This window comes from Pan paniscus, chromosome 8, assembly GCF_029289425.2.
Source record: "Pan paniscus chromosome 8, NHGRI_mPanPan1-v2.0_pri, whole genome shotgun sequence".
In the NCBI taxonomy this organism is placed as follows: Eukaryota; Metazoa; Chordata; class Mammalia; order Primates; family Hominidae; genus Pan; species Pan paniscus.
In genome coordinates, this window is record NC_073257.2 from 106,156,201 (window position 1) to 106,174,877 (window position 18,677).

At 41.7% G+C, this 18,677-nt stretch overlaps 1 protein-coding gene and 1 pseudogene across 6 annotated transcripts in view; both read left to right on the plus strand.

The window, feature by feature from the left end:
• The window catches only part of PLCE1 (phospholipase C epsilon 1), a 337,648-nt gene that overhangs the window by 132,655 nt on the left and 186,316 nt on the right, over window positions 1-18,677 (plus strand). For all 6 annotated transcript variants that reach the window (XM_034931124.3, XM_063607826.1, XM_057298956.2 and 3 more), the window contains one exon: window positions 5,271-5,556. In XM_034931124.3, the coding sequence (XP_034787015.1) occupies window positions 5,271-5,556 (286 nt within the window). The remainder of the gene's footprint in view (window positions 1-5,270; window positions 5,557-18,677) is intronic.
• LOC103782814 (histone deacetylase 1-like) lies at window positions 10,854-12,987 on the plus strand (annotated as a pseudogene).

Consider the following 18,677-nt stretch of genomic DNA (forward strand, 5'->3'; position numbering starts at 1 on the left):
TTATTCCACTGTTGGGCTTTGAGTGTGACAATGGATAGTGCAATGGATAAAGCTGGACCACAGAGTTAGAGAAATCTGGGTTTCTATCCTGGCATAGCCTCTTACTAGGTGTGTAAGGCTGACTGTATTTCTCTACTTCTCTAGGCTTACTTTCCCATCTATAAAATGAATCAACTTTATAGATTAGTGTGTGGATTCAATTGTTATGTAATTAAAATACTTATTATGGTTCCAAACACATCATCATTGTGTCAGTTAACATCTGCTGTGTAGCAAAGGACTCCCAAAACGTACCGACTTTTCACAACAATCATTTATTTAGCCCATGATTCTGTGAATTAGTTGGGTAGTTCTAGTCTGGATCAACTGATCTCTGCTGGGCCCTCTCATGCATCTGTGGCAGCAGTTGGACTGGCAAGTGGATGATCTTGGATCCAGGATGGTTTCATTATGTGTCTGGCTGTTGGCAAGTTATCAGCCAAGGTGACAGGGGTGACTGGGCCATGGTCTTTCATCCTCCCACAATCTAGTTCAGGCTTCTTCACATGGCAGTTGTTGCAGAGTTGCCAAAAGCAATAAGAGAGAGCAATCTCCAATGTACAGGTATTTTTCAAGACTGCTTGCATCATATTTGCTAAATTTCCATTAGTTAAGGAAATCACAGTTCCAGCCCAGTGTCAGTGAAGGAAATAATTCGTGGCCATTTTTATAGCCTGCCACAATCCTCATCATCACTGTCATCATAAAAACTAGTATTTGTTGAGCATTTACTAAGTGCCAGATGCTGTTCTAATCATATTACATTTATCAAAGCTTGTAATTCTAGCCACAACCTTATGAGGCAGATACTATTATATCCTATATTGGCGAAAAGGAAACTGAGGCACAGAATGGCAAAGCAACTTATCCAAGGTCACACAGCTGGGAAGCATGGGAGCTGGAATTCAAACCAATGCTCCAGAGCCATATTTGTAATGACCGTTCTCTACTGTCTCTTCTTCACACTCTACATATGGGCTTTTCCATGATTCCTTCTTTTTCATAAGTGAGTGATCTAGGAAGAGATAATACCTTGACTTTTTTTTTTTTTTTTTTTTGAGACTGAGTCTCACTCTGTCACCAGGCTGGAGTGCAGTGGTGCAATCTCAGCTTACTGCAACCTTCGCCTCCTGGGTTCAAGCGATTCTCGTGCCTCAGCCTCCCGAGTAGCTGGGATTACAGGCATGTGCCACCACACCCAACTCATTTTTGTATTTTTAGTAGAGACGAGGTTTTACCATGTTGGCCAGGCTGGTCTTGATCTTCTGACCTTGTGATCCACCCACTTCTGCCTCCCAAAGTGCTGGGATTACAGGTGTGAGCCACTGTGCCTGATCAATACCTTGATTTTGACAGGTTCCCTGAACATTGCCATATCTACCACCAGTTTGTCCACACTTCAGCATTTTTCCAACAAAGCACCTTGAGTTTCTCTCATCCAGGATTGATGTGACTGGGATGCATCATTCCAGATCTTGGTAGTAATTTTTGATCTCTTTCTGGTTCTTTGTGGTGAGGGTATTGGCAATGGTGATGGAAGTTCAGAGCTTCTTTCATAGAGCACTTCATCTTTTATTTCTTCAGACAAGTTTGGGGGCTTGGAAATGTGGCTGATAACGATGTTGAAATATTGCTTAATATATACATAGCATTTATATATGTTTATTAATAGTTTCTTGGAGGTGATTTGCAATACCTTTTGATATCAGAGACTATGGCTTTCTCTGTATCCTCAGCAACTAGCACAGGCAAGAGCACACAGAGGACACATCGGAGGAGCTCAGTACATGTTTGTTGTAAATATCTACATCCGTATCTGTATTTTATTAAGACAGGGTCAAAAACACATATACTAATGGTGACCAGATATTGGCCAGGTGTGATCACCAAAGAATGGTGGGCACTGGCATCCAGTGGAGAACTCATGCCCCATCTAACAGTAGAAGATCTAGCCATTTGATACCATGTAGGAATGCTCAGTGTTACCAGATTGTTTCATTATTCAGGAGATGCTGGAACTTCAGATGTATATGTAAAGCTTTCCTGAATTTAAACAGGTTATGTCAGATGAAACAGGTCTGTTGACTGAATCTGGCCCATGGTCAATTGATTTGTGACCTCCCTACATTAGGCACTTGTTGGCACCTTTCTATTGCATTATAACTGTCCTGAAGGCCCGAGGTGGAAGGGGAGATACAGAATAAGGCGGAGATGGAACAATGAGATGACAAGAGATGAAAGACTTCAAGAAGGATGGATGATTGCCTATTTCAGAGATTCTGCAGAGGGCAAAGAAATGGGAATAAGAAAAGGCTATTAGATTAAAGTAAATTAATTATTTGGCACAGCACTACATCTACAGGCTGTGTTCTTTAAAGAAATGATCAAATAACATGGGAAATACTCAGTTAAGCAAATTAAAATACTTTGTTTACTCTGACTCTCCTAATTGTCTTTAATATTCTATTATGCAATGTAAATCTCCAAAACGATAAGAGATTTACTGAGATTTTTTAAACTTTCATGATCAAGGAGTCCTTAGGTCATACAATCCCTTGTAGGTAGAATGTTTTGAGGAAAACACCTTGGAAAAGCTGGATAAGAGACTGAATGAGTCACTGGGAGTCTATGGAGGCCTGATGTGGAGACTGGAATGCACATGGTAGTGAGCGAATGCACAATGAGCCAGCGCAGCAGCTTGGCAAGTAAAGAAAGTAGGCCAACCTATTAGGAACTAGGAATTGCCAGCTTAGTAATCTTTTTAAGACAAAACCATTTTAGCATTATTCCTTTGCTGAAAACAAACCAGCAAAAACAAAAACAAAAACAAAACAAACAAAAAACAAAAAAAAGCATCAAGGGGTGCCCTCCTCTGATGGGTGAAATCTCCTTGCTTTAAAATTCCAGGTCTCCTTTATCAGGCCAACTGACCTTTCTTATTCCCCAGTTGTTCCCTGGCCTTTCTCATTCCCCAGTTATTTCCTATGCTTACTCCCTGCTCTAAACTCCACTGGCTGTCCTTATTGCTTGCATGGTGAGTTGTCTCCCCAGCTGCTCCAGTTAGAGACATGCCTGCTTTCCAAGGCACAGGTCAAACCCTGCTTTGCCTATTAAGCCTTCCTTAGCCATCAAGCTACCAGTCAGTTCTTTTCCTTACACAACTGGAGCAGTTACTTCTGAAGGACTTGCATGGGACTTAGTGTGTTGGAGACGGCCTGTATGATTTGGAGCCAAGAGAATAAAACTATGTCTTGAGATCTGCAGCTCTCTACCCCCATTTGCCCTCACAGTACACCCAAATAGGGTTAGGATAATATTGCCCAGAAACACAGAAGAGCAAGGGCATAACTCCAATCACATTGCATTTCATAGATTGTGGTCTATAGTTATACAACCACCTATTATTATTCATTGAGGGTAAAAGAGTGTATTCTCTTTTATAGACTTGCTCAACAGTAAAGAGCATCATTTCTAGACACTAGGCTGAGTATATTACATGTTTATCGTGGTGAATCCCAGAATCTCCCTAAGAATAGTGTTATTATCCCCATTTTACAGAGGAGGGAGCTGTCTTGAAACATTCAAGTCAGCTTGTTCACACTTAATGACCAGCTCTCTATCTGGTGAAGGTCGAGTCAGGTGTACCTGACCTCATGTACCTGACCCCAAACCTGGGCTCTTTCTGTCCCAGCACACCATCTCCATGGCCATGCTGGCCACTAGAAATTTAATGACAGAGAATTAAAGGTAAGAATCACACTGTGCCTTCAAGTGGCAAATATATACCACCAGACAGAGGAAGACAGATAAAATCTAGTTAGGGTCTACACAGTTTGAATATCATAGGACTCGGTGCATTCTGGGGTATCATAAGGACCTAGCACAGCTCAAGGGAGGCCCTCTTGAGTGAGATTTGGAGGATGCAACATCATGGGGGCACATGCCTGGCCCGCAGGGCAGTGGGAATCTTCTACTCCCTGGCCATTCATCAATGTCACCGAAGTAGGTGACCTTCATTTCCACCCCACTCTAAGCTCTTGGCTTTTCTGTCTCCTTTACTAGACTGTGAACTCTGAGGAGAGAAACTATTTTATTTATCCAGCCCTGTCATAGTTTCTGGTATATAAACAGTAACTATTTGTTGGTTTGATGAATGAATGACAAGTCAGCCAAGGCAAGGTGCTCAAGGTGACACGATAGAGACAGCACAATGTAGTACACCTTTATTCCCCCATCAGAGAGCTGGATTACCTCACTGCATGTTATGTGTCTCCTCCGTTTGTTTATACACTATCCAGAAGTCTCTGGCTTCTCAGAATGCTTGACAAATTCCAAGTCCTCCCTTCAATAATGTCAAACCTTATAATTTTCAGGCCTCATCGAAGATTGTGAAATCCTGCAGCAGCACAAGAGGTGTCTGCTGCCCCTTGCACTTTCCCCACATCTTCCAACACACTGCCTTGCACAGAGCAGGGTCTATATACATGCACATTGAATGACTGCATTGAAATAATTTGGAGACATGGTTAGGAACCTGTCCTAAGTGCAATCTTCTTGAGACAATGCTTGGTGAATTCGGGTGATAAAGGGAGAAGAAATCAGGATAGTGACAGTGACATAGATGGGGCAAGAAGAGTGAGCAGGATCTGTCAACTTATTGGATATGGGAGGTGAGGGAGGAGGAAGAGAAAAAATGATTCAAATACTTTGATCTCAGCTGACAGTTTGAAGAATTATGCCCAAAGGGGAAATAGGGAAGTTCTCTTTCCCCATGACCCTCTCATCCTCATTCAGTTTAAGCATGGAGAAAAGATTTCCCATAAAAGTCAGGCTGAAACACTCCATGGAGGGAGACAGACCTGGGACAGTCATTCAGTAATGTCCAGGAAAACCAGAAGGAAAGGTTTGCCTTCATCTCTCTGCAGAAGAGCTTTGCTCTGCTGAGGAGGAGAAATTTGAGCTGAATGTATTTCTGGTTGGTATGACTTGTAAGTTCTCTGTTTGATAGCAGAGTTGTTTGAATGACCTATTTTATAACTACACAGAGCTTTTCCAAATAGATGGTGTCTGTAGAATGTTCAGGTTAATGCATGAGCCGAGTGCTCAGAGTGTTTGCACTTGGAGCATCTGAGCCTTCTTTCTTAATAAGTCATCTTGGCATTTTGTCAACAAGTTAATTTGCTTTCCTAAGAAACTAGATTAATACTTCCTGTACTTTGTGCTATTCACAGATCTACAATGCAGTGAGAAGAGAAGAAACAGAAAATACAGTTGGATCTCTACTCCATTTCCTCACCAAGCTCCCAGCCTCCGAGACAGCCCATGGAAGGATAAGCGTTGGTCCATGCTTAAAGCAATGTGTCCGAGACACTGTATGTGAGTATCGCGCCACCCTCCAAAGGACTTCAATATCGCAGTACATCACCGGTTCTCTCCTAGAAGCAACCACGTCTTTGGGAGCAAGAAGTGGCCTTCTCAGTACTTTTGGAGGATCCACTGGACGAATGATGCTGAAAGGTAATGCCTGAAATTTCACTTTTAACTTTCTATCTTTGACTACAGAGAAGGATCTAAGTTAAGATTTATGTATCTCCTGATGGAAAATTAAGTTCACTTTTCAGCGACTTTAAGTAAAAGTCGCTTCTTTAAGAGAATATAAAAAGGTGGTCCCTTATTAAAATCCCCTAAGGTGTCAACATTCCAAATAGTAATCATTAAGATTTTGAGGCCGGGTGCGGTGGCTCACACCTGTAATCCCAGCACTTTGGGAGGCCAAAGCGGGCGGATCACAAGGTCAGGAGATCGAGACCATCCTGGCCAACACGGTGGAACACCGTCTCTACTAAAAATACAAAAAGTTAGCTGAGGGTGGTGGCGGGCGCCTGTTGTACCAGTTACTCGGGAGGCTGAGGCAGGAGAGTGGTGTGAACCTGAGAGGTGGAGCTTGCTGTGAGCCGAGATCACGCCACTGCACTCTAGCCTGGGCAACAGAGCGAGACTCCATCTCAAAAAAAAAAAAAAAAAAAAGATTTTTGAAACTTTTTTTCAAATGAAGTAAATAGTTAAAACGCTATCTTTAATTTTTTTTTTTAATGATTCAAGCAGGTAGTTTCTCCTAGTGGTAGTTTATGACAAATGTCAATTACTATGATAAGATGCTAGGAAACAAATATAGTCAAGCAGTCATATTGAAAACCCACTGTGGTTGGGAGCAGAGTGAAATATAGATCTCCTTCATACATAGAATTAATAGGTCTCTATTGACCAGAAAAGCCAAAGGCCATCTTCCAGCTACTCCCATCTTAAAGGACAAGATAGGCAGGCATCCCACTGCAAGGTGAAAGCCAATGGAGAGTGGGGTCCCTTGGCATTTGAACTTCCCAGCTACTTCCCACGAGCAGCAGACAGGCAGGTCAGAAATGGCAGTGCACCAAAGAACCTCGGAAACTTGTACACTGCATAGCTGTCACAAGCTGCTTGGCAGCCTTCCCTGGCAGGAAGCTGCCACCCAGACAGGGACCATGCAAAGCAGCATTCCACTGCCTGGGGGTTGCCAGAACTCAATCTGACAGCAGCTATTGTCCCTCCATAGCAGGTCCTGAGACCCAAGGCCAGCAGGCCAATGACCTTCCTCCTTGATCCTCAGCCTTCTCCATTCCTACCCACACACACACCCCTAGACAGGCCTAAGAGGAATCCTGTAACCTCCTTGTGTACTATGTTGGGTGCCAAGTTGGTTTGCTTTCTGGAGTTGCCCGAACTTCAGGGGATTGGTTATAAATGAATGAAGAATAACAGAAGGTGTGGGAACACTAATGGCTTCATGTTTTTCAGCCATTCAACACATTTTTTGAGCCCCTATTAGGTGTTAGGTGCTGGAAAAGGAACAAAACATAATTCCTGCCCTCATGGAATTTATAGTCTCTAGGTGGTAAGCTGTTTTCCCTACACACAAGACTCAAGGTTTCTCCCCTCTGATGTGGCACCTAGAGAGTGCCAAGCCTACATTCTTCATCATACTCTTCCCAGGAAGTTGGGCTGAGATTGGCATGTGGAATTGGCATTGTTTTAATGCTTGTGATGGTATGCCAGGGCCTTATCCCATGAGTTAATCAACATGTGTAGACTAAACCCCTCCCATTTGGTTTTCAAAGTCTTTTTTTTTTTTTTCTTTTTGAGATTTAGTCTTACTCTGTCACCCAGGCCGGAGTGCAGTGGCATGATCTTGGCTCACTGCAGCCTCTGCCTCCCAAGTTCAAGTTTCTCGTGCCTCAGCCTCCCGAGTAGCTGGGACCACAGGCACACGCCACCTTGTCTGGCTAATTTTTGTATTTTTAGTAGAGACGGGGTTTTGCCATGTTGGCCAGACTGGTCTCGAACTCCTGACCTCAGGTGATCCGCCCATCTTGGCCTCTCAAAATGCTGGAATTACAGGTGTGAGCCACCGCACATGGCCTTAAAGTTTTTATGTGCCTCAGTTAAACGTATTTCTTTAACAATCAGTGGAATAAAATGAATTTAAAAACCAGATGGGTTTCTCACCACAAACAATGATAAGTATGTAAAGCATATGTTAGTTAGCTCAACTGAACCATTCCACAAGGTATACATATTTCAAAACATCATGTTTTACATGACAAATGTATACAATTTTTATTAACTCATTTTGTGCTCAGTAGTGTGTAGGAAGAAACGGATCTCTAGGCTGCCCAACCAAGGCAGGCATGCCTCTAGTCTTCCACAGGTCTGTGGAGAGAAATAAGGAGGCTGCTGGTGTGTGCATCTATGGCCCTGATCATAATTTGACTTCAATTGTATTTGCACTTCCCTGTTCGAAATAGAACCTCATAGATCAATATTTCTAGCTCTGACACTCACCAGACTGTCAGCTAATGTGTTATCTTTAAATTGGCATTTTATGCAAGAGTTGGAAGTTTCTTTAACTTTTTGCTTTGAAGCTCTTTGGTGATTTCTGAGAACCCCCTAGAAACTCCTGCTGAATAATACAATTAGCTGGTTGCCTTCTGCTCCAAGCTTATTTCTGTAGTTCTGACTTACTATCTTGGAAGCCTTTTTCAATTTCAGCATCCTCTCCCATCTGGTTTTCAAAGTCTTTACGTGCCTCAGTTAAACATATTCCTTTAACATGCAGTGGAAGAAAATGCATTAGAAAACCAGATGGGTTTCTCACCACCAAAAATGATAAGTATGTGAGGTAAAGCATATGTTAGTTAGCTCAATTGAACCATTCCACAATGTATACATATTATAAAACATCATGTTGTACATTACAAATATATATAATTTGTATTTGTCAACTTAAAAAAATTAAGTTAAAAAAAAAAGATGGGTCTTCAAAGTCAAAGAGTGTTTACAGAATCTGTAGGATCAGCATATTGATTAGTGGGTCTTGAGCTCTGATGGCCATGTACTCTGCCAGGGGATCAGGAGTACATGCAGCTGCTGTGATGTGGTTGTCAGCTTTTTTTTCTTCTTTAGTATGTGTCCTGTGGCATAGATTTGGCCAACAGCTTTTAGCTATTGGGGAATATATAATACACTCTTAGTCTTCAGTTTATAAATGGGTTATATTCTACAAGTTCATTTCCCAGGAGCGATATAGAACTTAGAACACTTTCCTGGATAAGCAGTATTAAATGTTGTGATTTGGTTCACAGACTCTAGTCCTCAAAAACCTCTGTAACCCATAACACAGTTGTGATCTGCACATTTCCCACGAAATAAAGAGGAAAACACTATTGTTGGAATACTGAGCATTAGCCTCAAAGAAAAAGCAATAGAAGTGAGTTAGAAGACATTTCTTGTTGAGGGGCAATAATTTTATTAAAGACGAGTAAAGAGTTAAACTTTTCAGAGATTTCGAAAAGGACTTTTGGCCATTTCTGAGATTTTAGATGTTGGCAGCTGTAGCTTTTTGTTATGGCTAATTACACTTCAAAATTTGTACCTATATGAAGGAGTCAGAAAATTGCCCCAGTAATTTTTTCCTAATGTTTTTTAACGAGATGCTTATAAATGGTATGAAGAAGGATGGAAGGAGGTAGCAAAAGATTTAAATTTTTCCCCAGAGATAAAGAAAAAGGAATAAGTTCAAAAGAATAACCTCTTCCATAAGAGAAAACATGTTTGAAGTGAATTAAACGGAGTTGGTAAAGGTAGAGAAAAAGGAACAGGGAAAAACAAAGGCTGTATGATTTCCCTTATATGAAGTACTTAGGGTAGTCAAAATCATAGAGACCTTAGGTAGAAAGGTGGTTACCGGGGATGAGGAAGGGCAAGGGGAATGGGGAGTTAGTGTTTACGGGCTATAGAGTTTCTGTTTTGCCAGATGAAGAGTTCTGGAGCTTACTGGTGGTGATAGTTGCACAGCAATATGAATTTACTTAATACCACTGAATTGTACACTTAAAAATGTTGAGATAGTAAATTTTATGTTGTATGTATTTTATCATAAGAAGAAATAATTGGGAAAAAGGGCATGTTTTGCAGGTCTTTCATCCCCCTCCCTAGTCTATTAGGATGTAAGAAAGAACCGAAACGCTCCTCTTCTGGAAGTGGTTATGATTATGAGATGGGGGTCGTGGTCACCTGTACTAGGCGAAAATAGAAGGAAATGTCCAACAAGTTGATCGTTATTCACAAGTCAAGAACTGGTAACTCGAGGCTTGATTGTCCAGAATTCTGCAGCCTTGGGGCTTTATGGATTGATACAGAAGGCCAATAATCGGAACACAAACATGCCTGCTTTTCTGCCTTCAGTGCCACCAAAGGTCATCTGCCTATAAAGCTGAAGGTTTGCCAAATAACCAGAGACACTTTCTTATGTGAAGCATTGATCCACAAGGATATGCCCTTATCATAAGTGTGTGCTGTCTCAAAGTGGAAAAATAGAGCGCCTTTACCTTTCAGTCAGGAACCTCCACTAGTTTGATACATTAAGATCCTTCTGGCCGGGTGTGGTGGCTTACGCCTGTAATCCCAGCACTTTGGGAGGCCGCGGCGGGCAGATCACGAAGTCAGGAGATCAAGACCATCCTGGCTAACATGGTGAAACCCCGTCTCTACTAAAAATACAAAAAAATTAGCCAGGTATGGTGGCGGGTGCCTGTAGTCCCAGCTACTCGGGAGGCTGAGGCAGGAGAATGGCGTGAACCTGGGAGGCGGAGCTTGCAGTGAGCCAAGATCACGCCACTGCACACCAGCCTGGGCGACAGAGCAAGACTCCATCTCAAAAAAAAAGATCCTTCCACTTCCTGTCCCTGTGCCCTTTTCCCTCTCCCCATTAATCTTGTTAGAATCTCAGGACTAACACCTTATAGCAGTGGCAGTCAAAAGAATTATTGACTTCGATAATTAGGAAGGAATTTTCAAAGCTATCACCTGCTTTTTCTTTTCTTTTAATGTTTTACCTACTGAAAATTATAAAAACAAGATAAAGTTAAAAGGGAGAGAAAAAATTGAGATAACTGATGGTAATGTGAAGTACTAAAAATGGCAAAATTAGAAAAATTAAGTGATGACAAGAGGATTTTTCATATAAGGCAGCTAAGTGTTTTCAAATGTGCATATTGTACCAGCCAACATAATAAATTGAGTGTGTTAAACTCAATTTTTCCTTCTCAAATTGTTGCTGAGTAAAGCACATAAATTAAAGGATTAAGTATTACATATAACCGGGACAAAACATAGTTATTCATATTTAAATTGTGTAATAGAGTGGAGGGAAGATGGACCTGCTGAGGCCAGCAAGACATCTGCCATCTTTCTGACAGATGGAGGCCAGCAAGATAGTGCAGATGCAGGGTGCCAGGAGGAAAGTCTGTTACTACTATGATGAGAATGTTGGACAAAGCCACCCAATGAAGCTTTACCAATTCTGCATGATTCATAATTTGCTGCTCAACTACAGTCTCCACTGAAAAATGAAAATCTATTGCCCTCACAAAGCCAGTGCCGAGGAGATGACCAAGTACCACAGTGATGACTACATTAAATCCTTGCACTCCATTCATCCTGATAACATGTCTGAGTACAGCCAGCAGGCACAGAGATTCAACATTGGTGAGGACTGTCCAGTATTTCATGGCCTCTTTGAGTTTCGTCAGTTGTCTGTGGGCGGCTCTGTGGCAAGTTCTGTGAAACTTAATGAGTGGCAGACAGACATCACCATGAACCAGTCTGCACCATGCAAAGAAGTCTGAGGCATCTGGCTTCTGCTAAGTCAATGATACAGTCTTGGCCCTCCTGGACCTGCTAGAGAATCACCAGGGGGTGCTGCATATTGACCTTGATATTCCACAGTGCATATTGTGCGTATTGACCTTCCATGCCACGGTGATGGCATGGAAGAGGCCTTCTATGCCACAGACTGGGTCATGACTGTGTCCTTTCATAAATGAGGAGAGTACTTCCCAAGAACTGGGGACCTATGGGATATTGGGGCTGGAAAAGGCAAGTATTATGCTATTAACTACCCACTCTGAGATGGGATTGATAATGAATCCTGTGAGGCCATTTTCAAGCCAGATATGTCCGTAGTAATGGAGATGTTCCAGCCTAGTGCTGCGGTCATATAGCGTGACTCAGACTCCATCTGGGGATCAGTTAGGTTGCTTCAATCTGAACATCAAAGGGCATGTCAAGTGTGTGGAATTTGTTATGAGCTTCATCTCGCTGATGCTGATGCTAGGAGGAGGTGTTACATCATTCGCAATGTCACCTGGTGCTGGACATAGGAAACAGCTGTGGCCCTGGACACAGAGATCCATAATGAGCTCCCATATAATGACTACTTCAAATACTTTGGACCAGATTTCAAGCTTCATATCAGTCTTTCCAATATAACTAACCAGATCACTAATGATGCCCGGAGAAGATCAAACAGCAACTGTCTGGGAACCTGAGAATGCTGCCCCACACACCTAGGGCCCAAATGTGGGCTCTTGCTGAGGATGTAACCTAGAGGAGAGTGACAACAAGGACGAAGACCCTGACAAGTGCATCTCCATCTGTTCCTCTGACAAACAAACTGCCTGTGAGGCTGGGCATCGTGGCTCATGCATGTAATCCCAGCACTTTGGGAGGCCAAGGCAGGTGGATCACCTGAGGTCAGGAGTTCGAGGCCAACCTGGCCAACATGGTGAAACCACATCTCTACTAAAAATAACAAAAGTTAGCCGGGCATAGTGGCACGTGCCTGTAATCCCAGCTACTCAGGAGGCTGAGGCAGGAGAATCACTTGAACCCGGGAAGCGGAGGTTTAGTGAGCCGAGATTGGGCCACTGCACTCCAGCCTGGGTGACAGAGCGAGACTCCATCTCAAAAAACAAAAAAATAAACAACAAATTGCCTGTGAGAATGAATTCTCCGACTCTGATGAAGAGGGAAAGGGTGGCTGCAAGAATTCTTCCAACTTCAAAAAAGCCAAGTGGGTCTAAACAGGATGAAAGAGAGAAAGACCCAGAAGAGAAGAAGTCACAGCAGAGAAGACCAAGGAGAAGCCAGAGGCCAAAGGGGTCCAGAAGGAGGTCAAGTTGGCTGAGCAGGCCTTTCCAGCTCTGGCTTCTTGCTGGGTCCCCTAACAACTTAGATTTTATATTTTCTATTTCTCTAGACTATTAGTAAATTTTTATTTACTAAATATAAATATCTTGGGGACTAGAGTGAAAGACAGAAACCAGGGTCCTGAGTCCAGGGCAGCTGTGCTGGGTGAGCTCTTCCAGGAGCTGCCTTGCCCCCCTTTCCTCCCCAGTTCTTAACTTTGAACCATAAAGGGAGCCAGGTCTGGGTGGAAGGGATACTTGTAGGTAGCCATATAGTAGTTTTGGAAAGGTATCCTTATTAGCATTCTGGAAGTGGTGGCTGGATCTCCAAGGATCCTCTGTTCTTTCCAGGTTCCTAAGGTAATATTAGACGTTTTAGATTGGTTCTGTTCTCATACCTCCCCACTGTCCTCAAGTAAGCCAGGAAGCTCACACTGCCTGCCCTCTGTGTTCCTCTAATTCTGCAGGTGCAGATTGGTAGTCTAGTTTCCTTTTTTGGATATTATTTTCTTTTTGTGAGACTTTGTAATAAAATGGTACATTTCTATTTTTAAAAATAATAATACATTATGTATTAGAAAAAAAAACTAAACTGTTCATTTTTAACCAGTCTGAGTGTGTGGTATGTGTGTCTGTAGACTATATTTAGCTATATTAAAGTTATTTATCATATGTCAGCTATAAATAGAATATTGATATGAAAACAAAAATACCTTACAGATACAATATTTTTGTTTGAAAAGAGGGAATATTTTATTTCAGATAGAAAAGTCTACCAGCACTTTGAGAGGTCGAGGCGAGCACATCACTTGAGGTCAGAAGTTTGAGACCAGCCTGGCTAACATGATGAAACCTGTTACTACTGAAAATACAAAAAAAAAAAAAAAATTAACCAGGCGTGGTGGCATACACCTGCAGTCCCAGCTACTTAGGAGGCTGAGGCATGAGAACTGCTTGAACCCAGGAGGAGGAGGTTGCAGTGAGCCGAGAACACACCACTGTACTCGCGCCTGGGCAACACAGTGAGACTCCCATCAAGTTTTCAACTTATTTTCTTTCACTACAATAAGCTTGTATATTCTATTTGTATCTTTCTCTAAAGTTAATAGCTTTGAATAAAAAACAAGAAATTATAGTAGGAATACACATACGCATTTGAACTACATGATTATAACTCATAAATAATTTAGTTTGTAAAGGCTGGCTTAGTTGACTTCCTCAAAATCAAAACGATTACCCTTTACATGCCTACCAGGCAAGGAAGGCATGTGCATAGCTCTAATTCCAAGATTTGTTTATTTAAAGAAATATCCTGACTTGTTAGTATTGTGGCCTTGAAATTATTTTCTTGGTATTTAAAAGTATGCTTTAATGTAATATTGGGTGTGTTTCTGTACCAGTTAATCAACTAAAAAGTATTCATTAGCTGCCCACTGTGGCCTAGTGCTATGGCACCTAAGAATGGAGAAGATCACATCTGGAAGTCTTCAACTTATAAGATAATATTTCTCATTCCAGAGAAAATGTAATATTAGGTTTCAGGTCTACTGAAGGAGCGCTTACCACCTAAAGAGAATTCATAAAGTGCTAGGCTGCTACATTAAAGGTGGAATGAGTAGGTCATAGGGCCAGGAAGCTTGGTAGGCACAGGACAAAAACCTGTTTTAGGACCACAGGTGGTCAAGTATCATCCAGGAGTGTGACACTACACCTGGGTGTAACCTAAGAATATGACTCCATACCATTTGTGACCAAGGAATGTGACTCCGTCACCAGGTGTGACCTGAACATAGCACTCCATTCCTAGGTGTGAATACACCCATTTTGAGCTGGGAGACTGATTCCATTTAATTCTCTTATGTGCCCTAATTTTGCTCCAAGAAACTAGCTTGTGAAAGGAACAAATTATGGCCTAATTCTCCGTAAAGTTTTGACACCAAAAAGAGAGAGAGGGAGAGGGAGAGGGAGGAGAAGGAGAAGGAGAAGGGAAGGTGAAGGGAAGGCGAAGGGAAGGTGAAGGGAAGACTAAGGGAAGGTGAAGGGAAGGCTAAGGGAAGGCAAAGGGAAGGAGAAAGGAAGGGAGAAAGGGAGGAAGGGAGGAAGGAAAGAAGATAGGAGGGAGGGAAGGAAGGAAGAAAGAAGGAAGGGAGGGAGAGAAGGAAGGGAGGGAGGGAGGGGAAGGAAAGAAGGAAGATCGGGTAATTGAAAGTTGGTTAAATCCTAATCAATGCAGTCAGAAAGATGACTGGTGAGGATAGCAACACCAGACAGACACTTTGGGTTTACATATCTGAGCTGGTTATAAAAATGTCAAGTCCTAATTACAGAGACTCAGAATGGACCATATTGCAGAAATTTATTTGCAAAATAGTTATTTGAAACACTGCATCCAAAAAAACAACCATTAGATTCCAAAGCTTCCCTCCAAAACTTACTGAATATTTAAGTAAAACAATAGTTCTTAAAAATGCCAGAGAATAGCTGCAGACTCTGCAGAAGTGGTTACCTCCAAGAAAGACCTTTGAATGTGAGCCTCACCGTGTTTTGGATTTGAGTCTTGACTTCAACATTGGGTCATCCTATTCAGGTGATTGTACCTCTAGGCTTTAGTTTCTGCATCTACAAAATGGGAATAAAAGCAACAACTTCAGAGAGTTGTTTTGAGGAATAAGTGTGACAATGTATATAAAGAACTTAGGCCAGGTGGCTCAGACCTGTAATCTCTGTACTCTGGGAGGCAAAGCCAAGAAGATCACCTTAGGCCAGGAGTTCAAGACCAGTGTAGGCAACATGGCGTGATGCTCTCTCAAAAAAAAAAAAAAAAAAAGCCAGCCAGATGTGGTGGTGTGTGCCTGTGGTCCCACCTATTCAGAAGGCTGAGGCTGTAGAATCACCGTAGCCCAGGAATTTGAAGCTGCAGTGCGCTATGATCCTGCCACTGCACTCTGTCTGCCTAGGTGATGGAGCGAGACTCTCTCTCTACAAAAACTTTAAAAATTAAAAATAAAAACAGCTTGGCATAGTATCTTGTACCTAATGTATGTTCAACCAATCTTATGACATTGATGGTCATGCTGGGGCTGATGATGGTGATGATGATGGTAGTAATGAGGATTGCCACCACCATCTTGAAATGCCAGCATTCCACTGTTCTTAATTCAAAGACTCTGCTGTTAGCTCAGTTGTAGATGTACAAGAAAAGACAAGTACCCTCCAGGTTTCCCTGGCTGTGGGCCTAGAGCACTAGCAACTCCTGGGATACCTGAGGGGAGGTATCTAGTGGCTGGAGGCCACACCTGTGTAACTCCTTTAGTGAGATTTTCCTTAGTTCCCACGCATTAGGCCACTGATTAATTCAATCATTTGACCAATATTTGTTGAACATCTACTATGTGCCAAGGATATAACAGCAAACAAAATACAGTCTTTACTTTCGAGGGATTTACCCACAAATGGAGGAAATGGACAAATAAATGTGCAAATTTTAAGATAGTATAAATGTTATAATTGAAATAAGCACAGGATATAGGGCCCCAGAGGGAAGTCCCTATACCATCTTCATTGACATCTGAGGTTTCTACAACCATTTAAGTACCTGAAGAAATGTAAACAGGTATTTAACCAGGGAAAACAAGCCCTGACCCATATTATGAAACTTCTGTTGTTTTTACTTAATTCTCCGCTGATATCATCTCTATTTTATTCCCTCCAGAGTAGAAAGATGCTAAGCATTTACTCCTGGTATCGGGAGCCTTGTCTAAAAATCTATGACTGGGACAAAATTTAGTGTTCCAGTTAAAATTTGTATATTTTAATGAAGATGACTTACTCATTACAATAAAATTAAGGGATTTTTTTTTCAATACATGACACTTCTACTTTTGAGTGTTTCTAAATTGTTTATTGTTTTTAAAGAATAAGCCTCATTTTAATGAGCTATGAAAATTCTTGCTCTTGGGAACATTTATAGAACGTAATGAAATGCTTATAATCTGTTTATAATAACATGTGGGTCAGTAGCAAATATTTAAGAGGATAAAAAAGAGAATATCTCACCATAGTCTGAGTCATAATTTAAACTTCTACTGGAATTGAGTCTTCAAACCAAGAAATAGTGAATAAATTATTACAGTTAAAGTAATAAAAAGATATTTTTAAGGGTGTTTAGATTTTGGTAGATTGAATTCTAATTACAGATATTATACTATCATTAGGAAAGTCTAACAAGTTTTGTCAACTGGAAATATATATTTGGTATTTTGTCTTTTTAACTTCATATTTCATTGTGACAACAAACTTAAAAAAATATTTTCTATAATGTTAATGTCACAAGTGATTCCTTGAACAAATGTATGCTCAAACACCACTAAGGATCTACCTTTGAATTTTACAGTCACCAGAAACACCCTGTGTGACAGTAGCGGGTATTTTGCCCCTGTTTATACTCAGAGACACATTTTGGCATCAATAAGCAGACTCATCTAAAATCCATTTCAAATAGATGTTGTTGTGGATGATCTGGGAACATGGAGGGTAAGAGAGAGTATAACAAGTTTCAGAGACCCTAGCAACTCACAAGATCTAGGCTGATACACTATCAAGTCTAGACCCAAAATCCTTAACTAGGGTTGACCAGCTTGTAGGAGCAAAGCCAGTATTTGATCCTAAGCCTCTCTGATTCCCAAAGCCATGTTCTTAACTACTAGGAAACACTCCAGTATTATCTCCCACTCAGGGATCCTGTGTACTGACTTATACCAGGGTGTGTGTGTGTGTCTGTGTGTGTGTGTGCATACATAGAGTATAACACTAAATCTTAGATTTGAATGGAGGTTCATTTGACTACAGAATTGATCATTTTCCCACATACCTGCTGCCCTCTTGCCCTAGAGACCTCCAGTGATTTTGAGGATGTCTGTGGAAATGATATCCTTCTATTCTTTGATACAGACACCTATGAGGGCAGTTGGGAGTCTTCCCACTGACGGTTACATGTTCATAACACAGTCGATCAAACGGGAAAAGAAGCAGCTCCTGTTAGCTGATGGGCCAAGTAAAACACATTTCACTCTGCAAAAGAAGCCATTGATTGGACACAGGCAGAGAAGTGGTCAAATCAATGGTAACTAGAGAAGAGGGGCTGGAAGAGTGTCTGGGCAGAAGCAATCATATGTGCAAAGGCCCAGTGGCAGCAGGGAGTATGCCAAGTTTGAAGTCTGGGTGGAGAGTGGTGAGCTGGAGGGTTTCTTATGCCAATAAAGTCTGGAGAAGTCGGAATAACAAGCACTAACAGGTATTGGGCACTCACTGTGAGCTGGGCACTGTGACAAGTGTTTTTAAAGTGTTACCTAATTTAAGCCTCATATTTTTGCCTATGAAAAATAGAGAGAGGCAAAACAAACTGCCAGATAACACGGGCTCTTGTTAAGGGCTCTAGAAGCAATGGGAAGCCATCAGAGGGTTTTAAGCAGAAGTAGTGACACAATAAGACTTACATTTCAAAAGGATGATTCTCATCAAAATAAAGTAGGGATGCCCCCAAGGGCACCACCCCTTCCAGCCCTCATTGTACCCCAAATTAAAATATTTACATTTGAAATGGTCATGGATATTGAACTTGAAAATAAATGACTATTCTGAAATAAAGACTGAGATGGTGTTAGTTGAAATGCTCTTTCATTGTTTCGAGGAGTTGGGAAAAGGAATAATGGCTACTAACCCAGCTCTCTCTACTTCCTGGGAACTGTATTTCAAGATGTTGGACTTAGAAGGAAGCTTGTGGTGTAGACCACAAAGGGGAATTAAAAACCTGTTCCCTCCAGGCCCAGGTGGACTGTTAATGCTCCCCCTACCCCATGCCATACTCACTGATGACTATGAGTCGTAGCAGTGTTTTACTTACACTGCGGGAACACAAATTCCTTCTTCATGGGCCAAATCCAAGCCATGTGTGTTTTTCTTTGACCATTGCAGTACTTTAAAAATTGGGAATCTTGCATTAAAATGTTCTGGCTTCTCTGGCAACCCTGGGCCACTATTCTCCCTTGGCCCATGGGCTGACAGTGATCCATACTA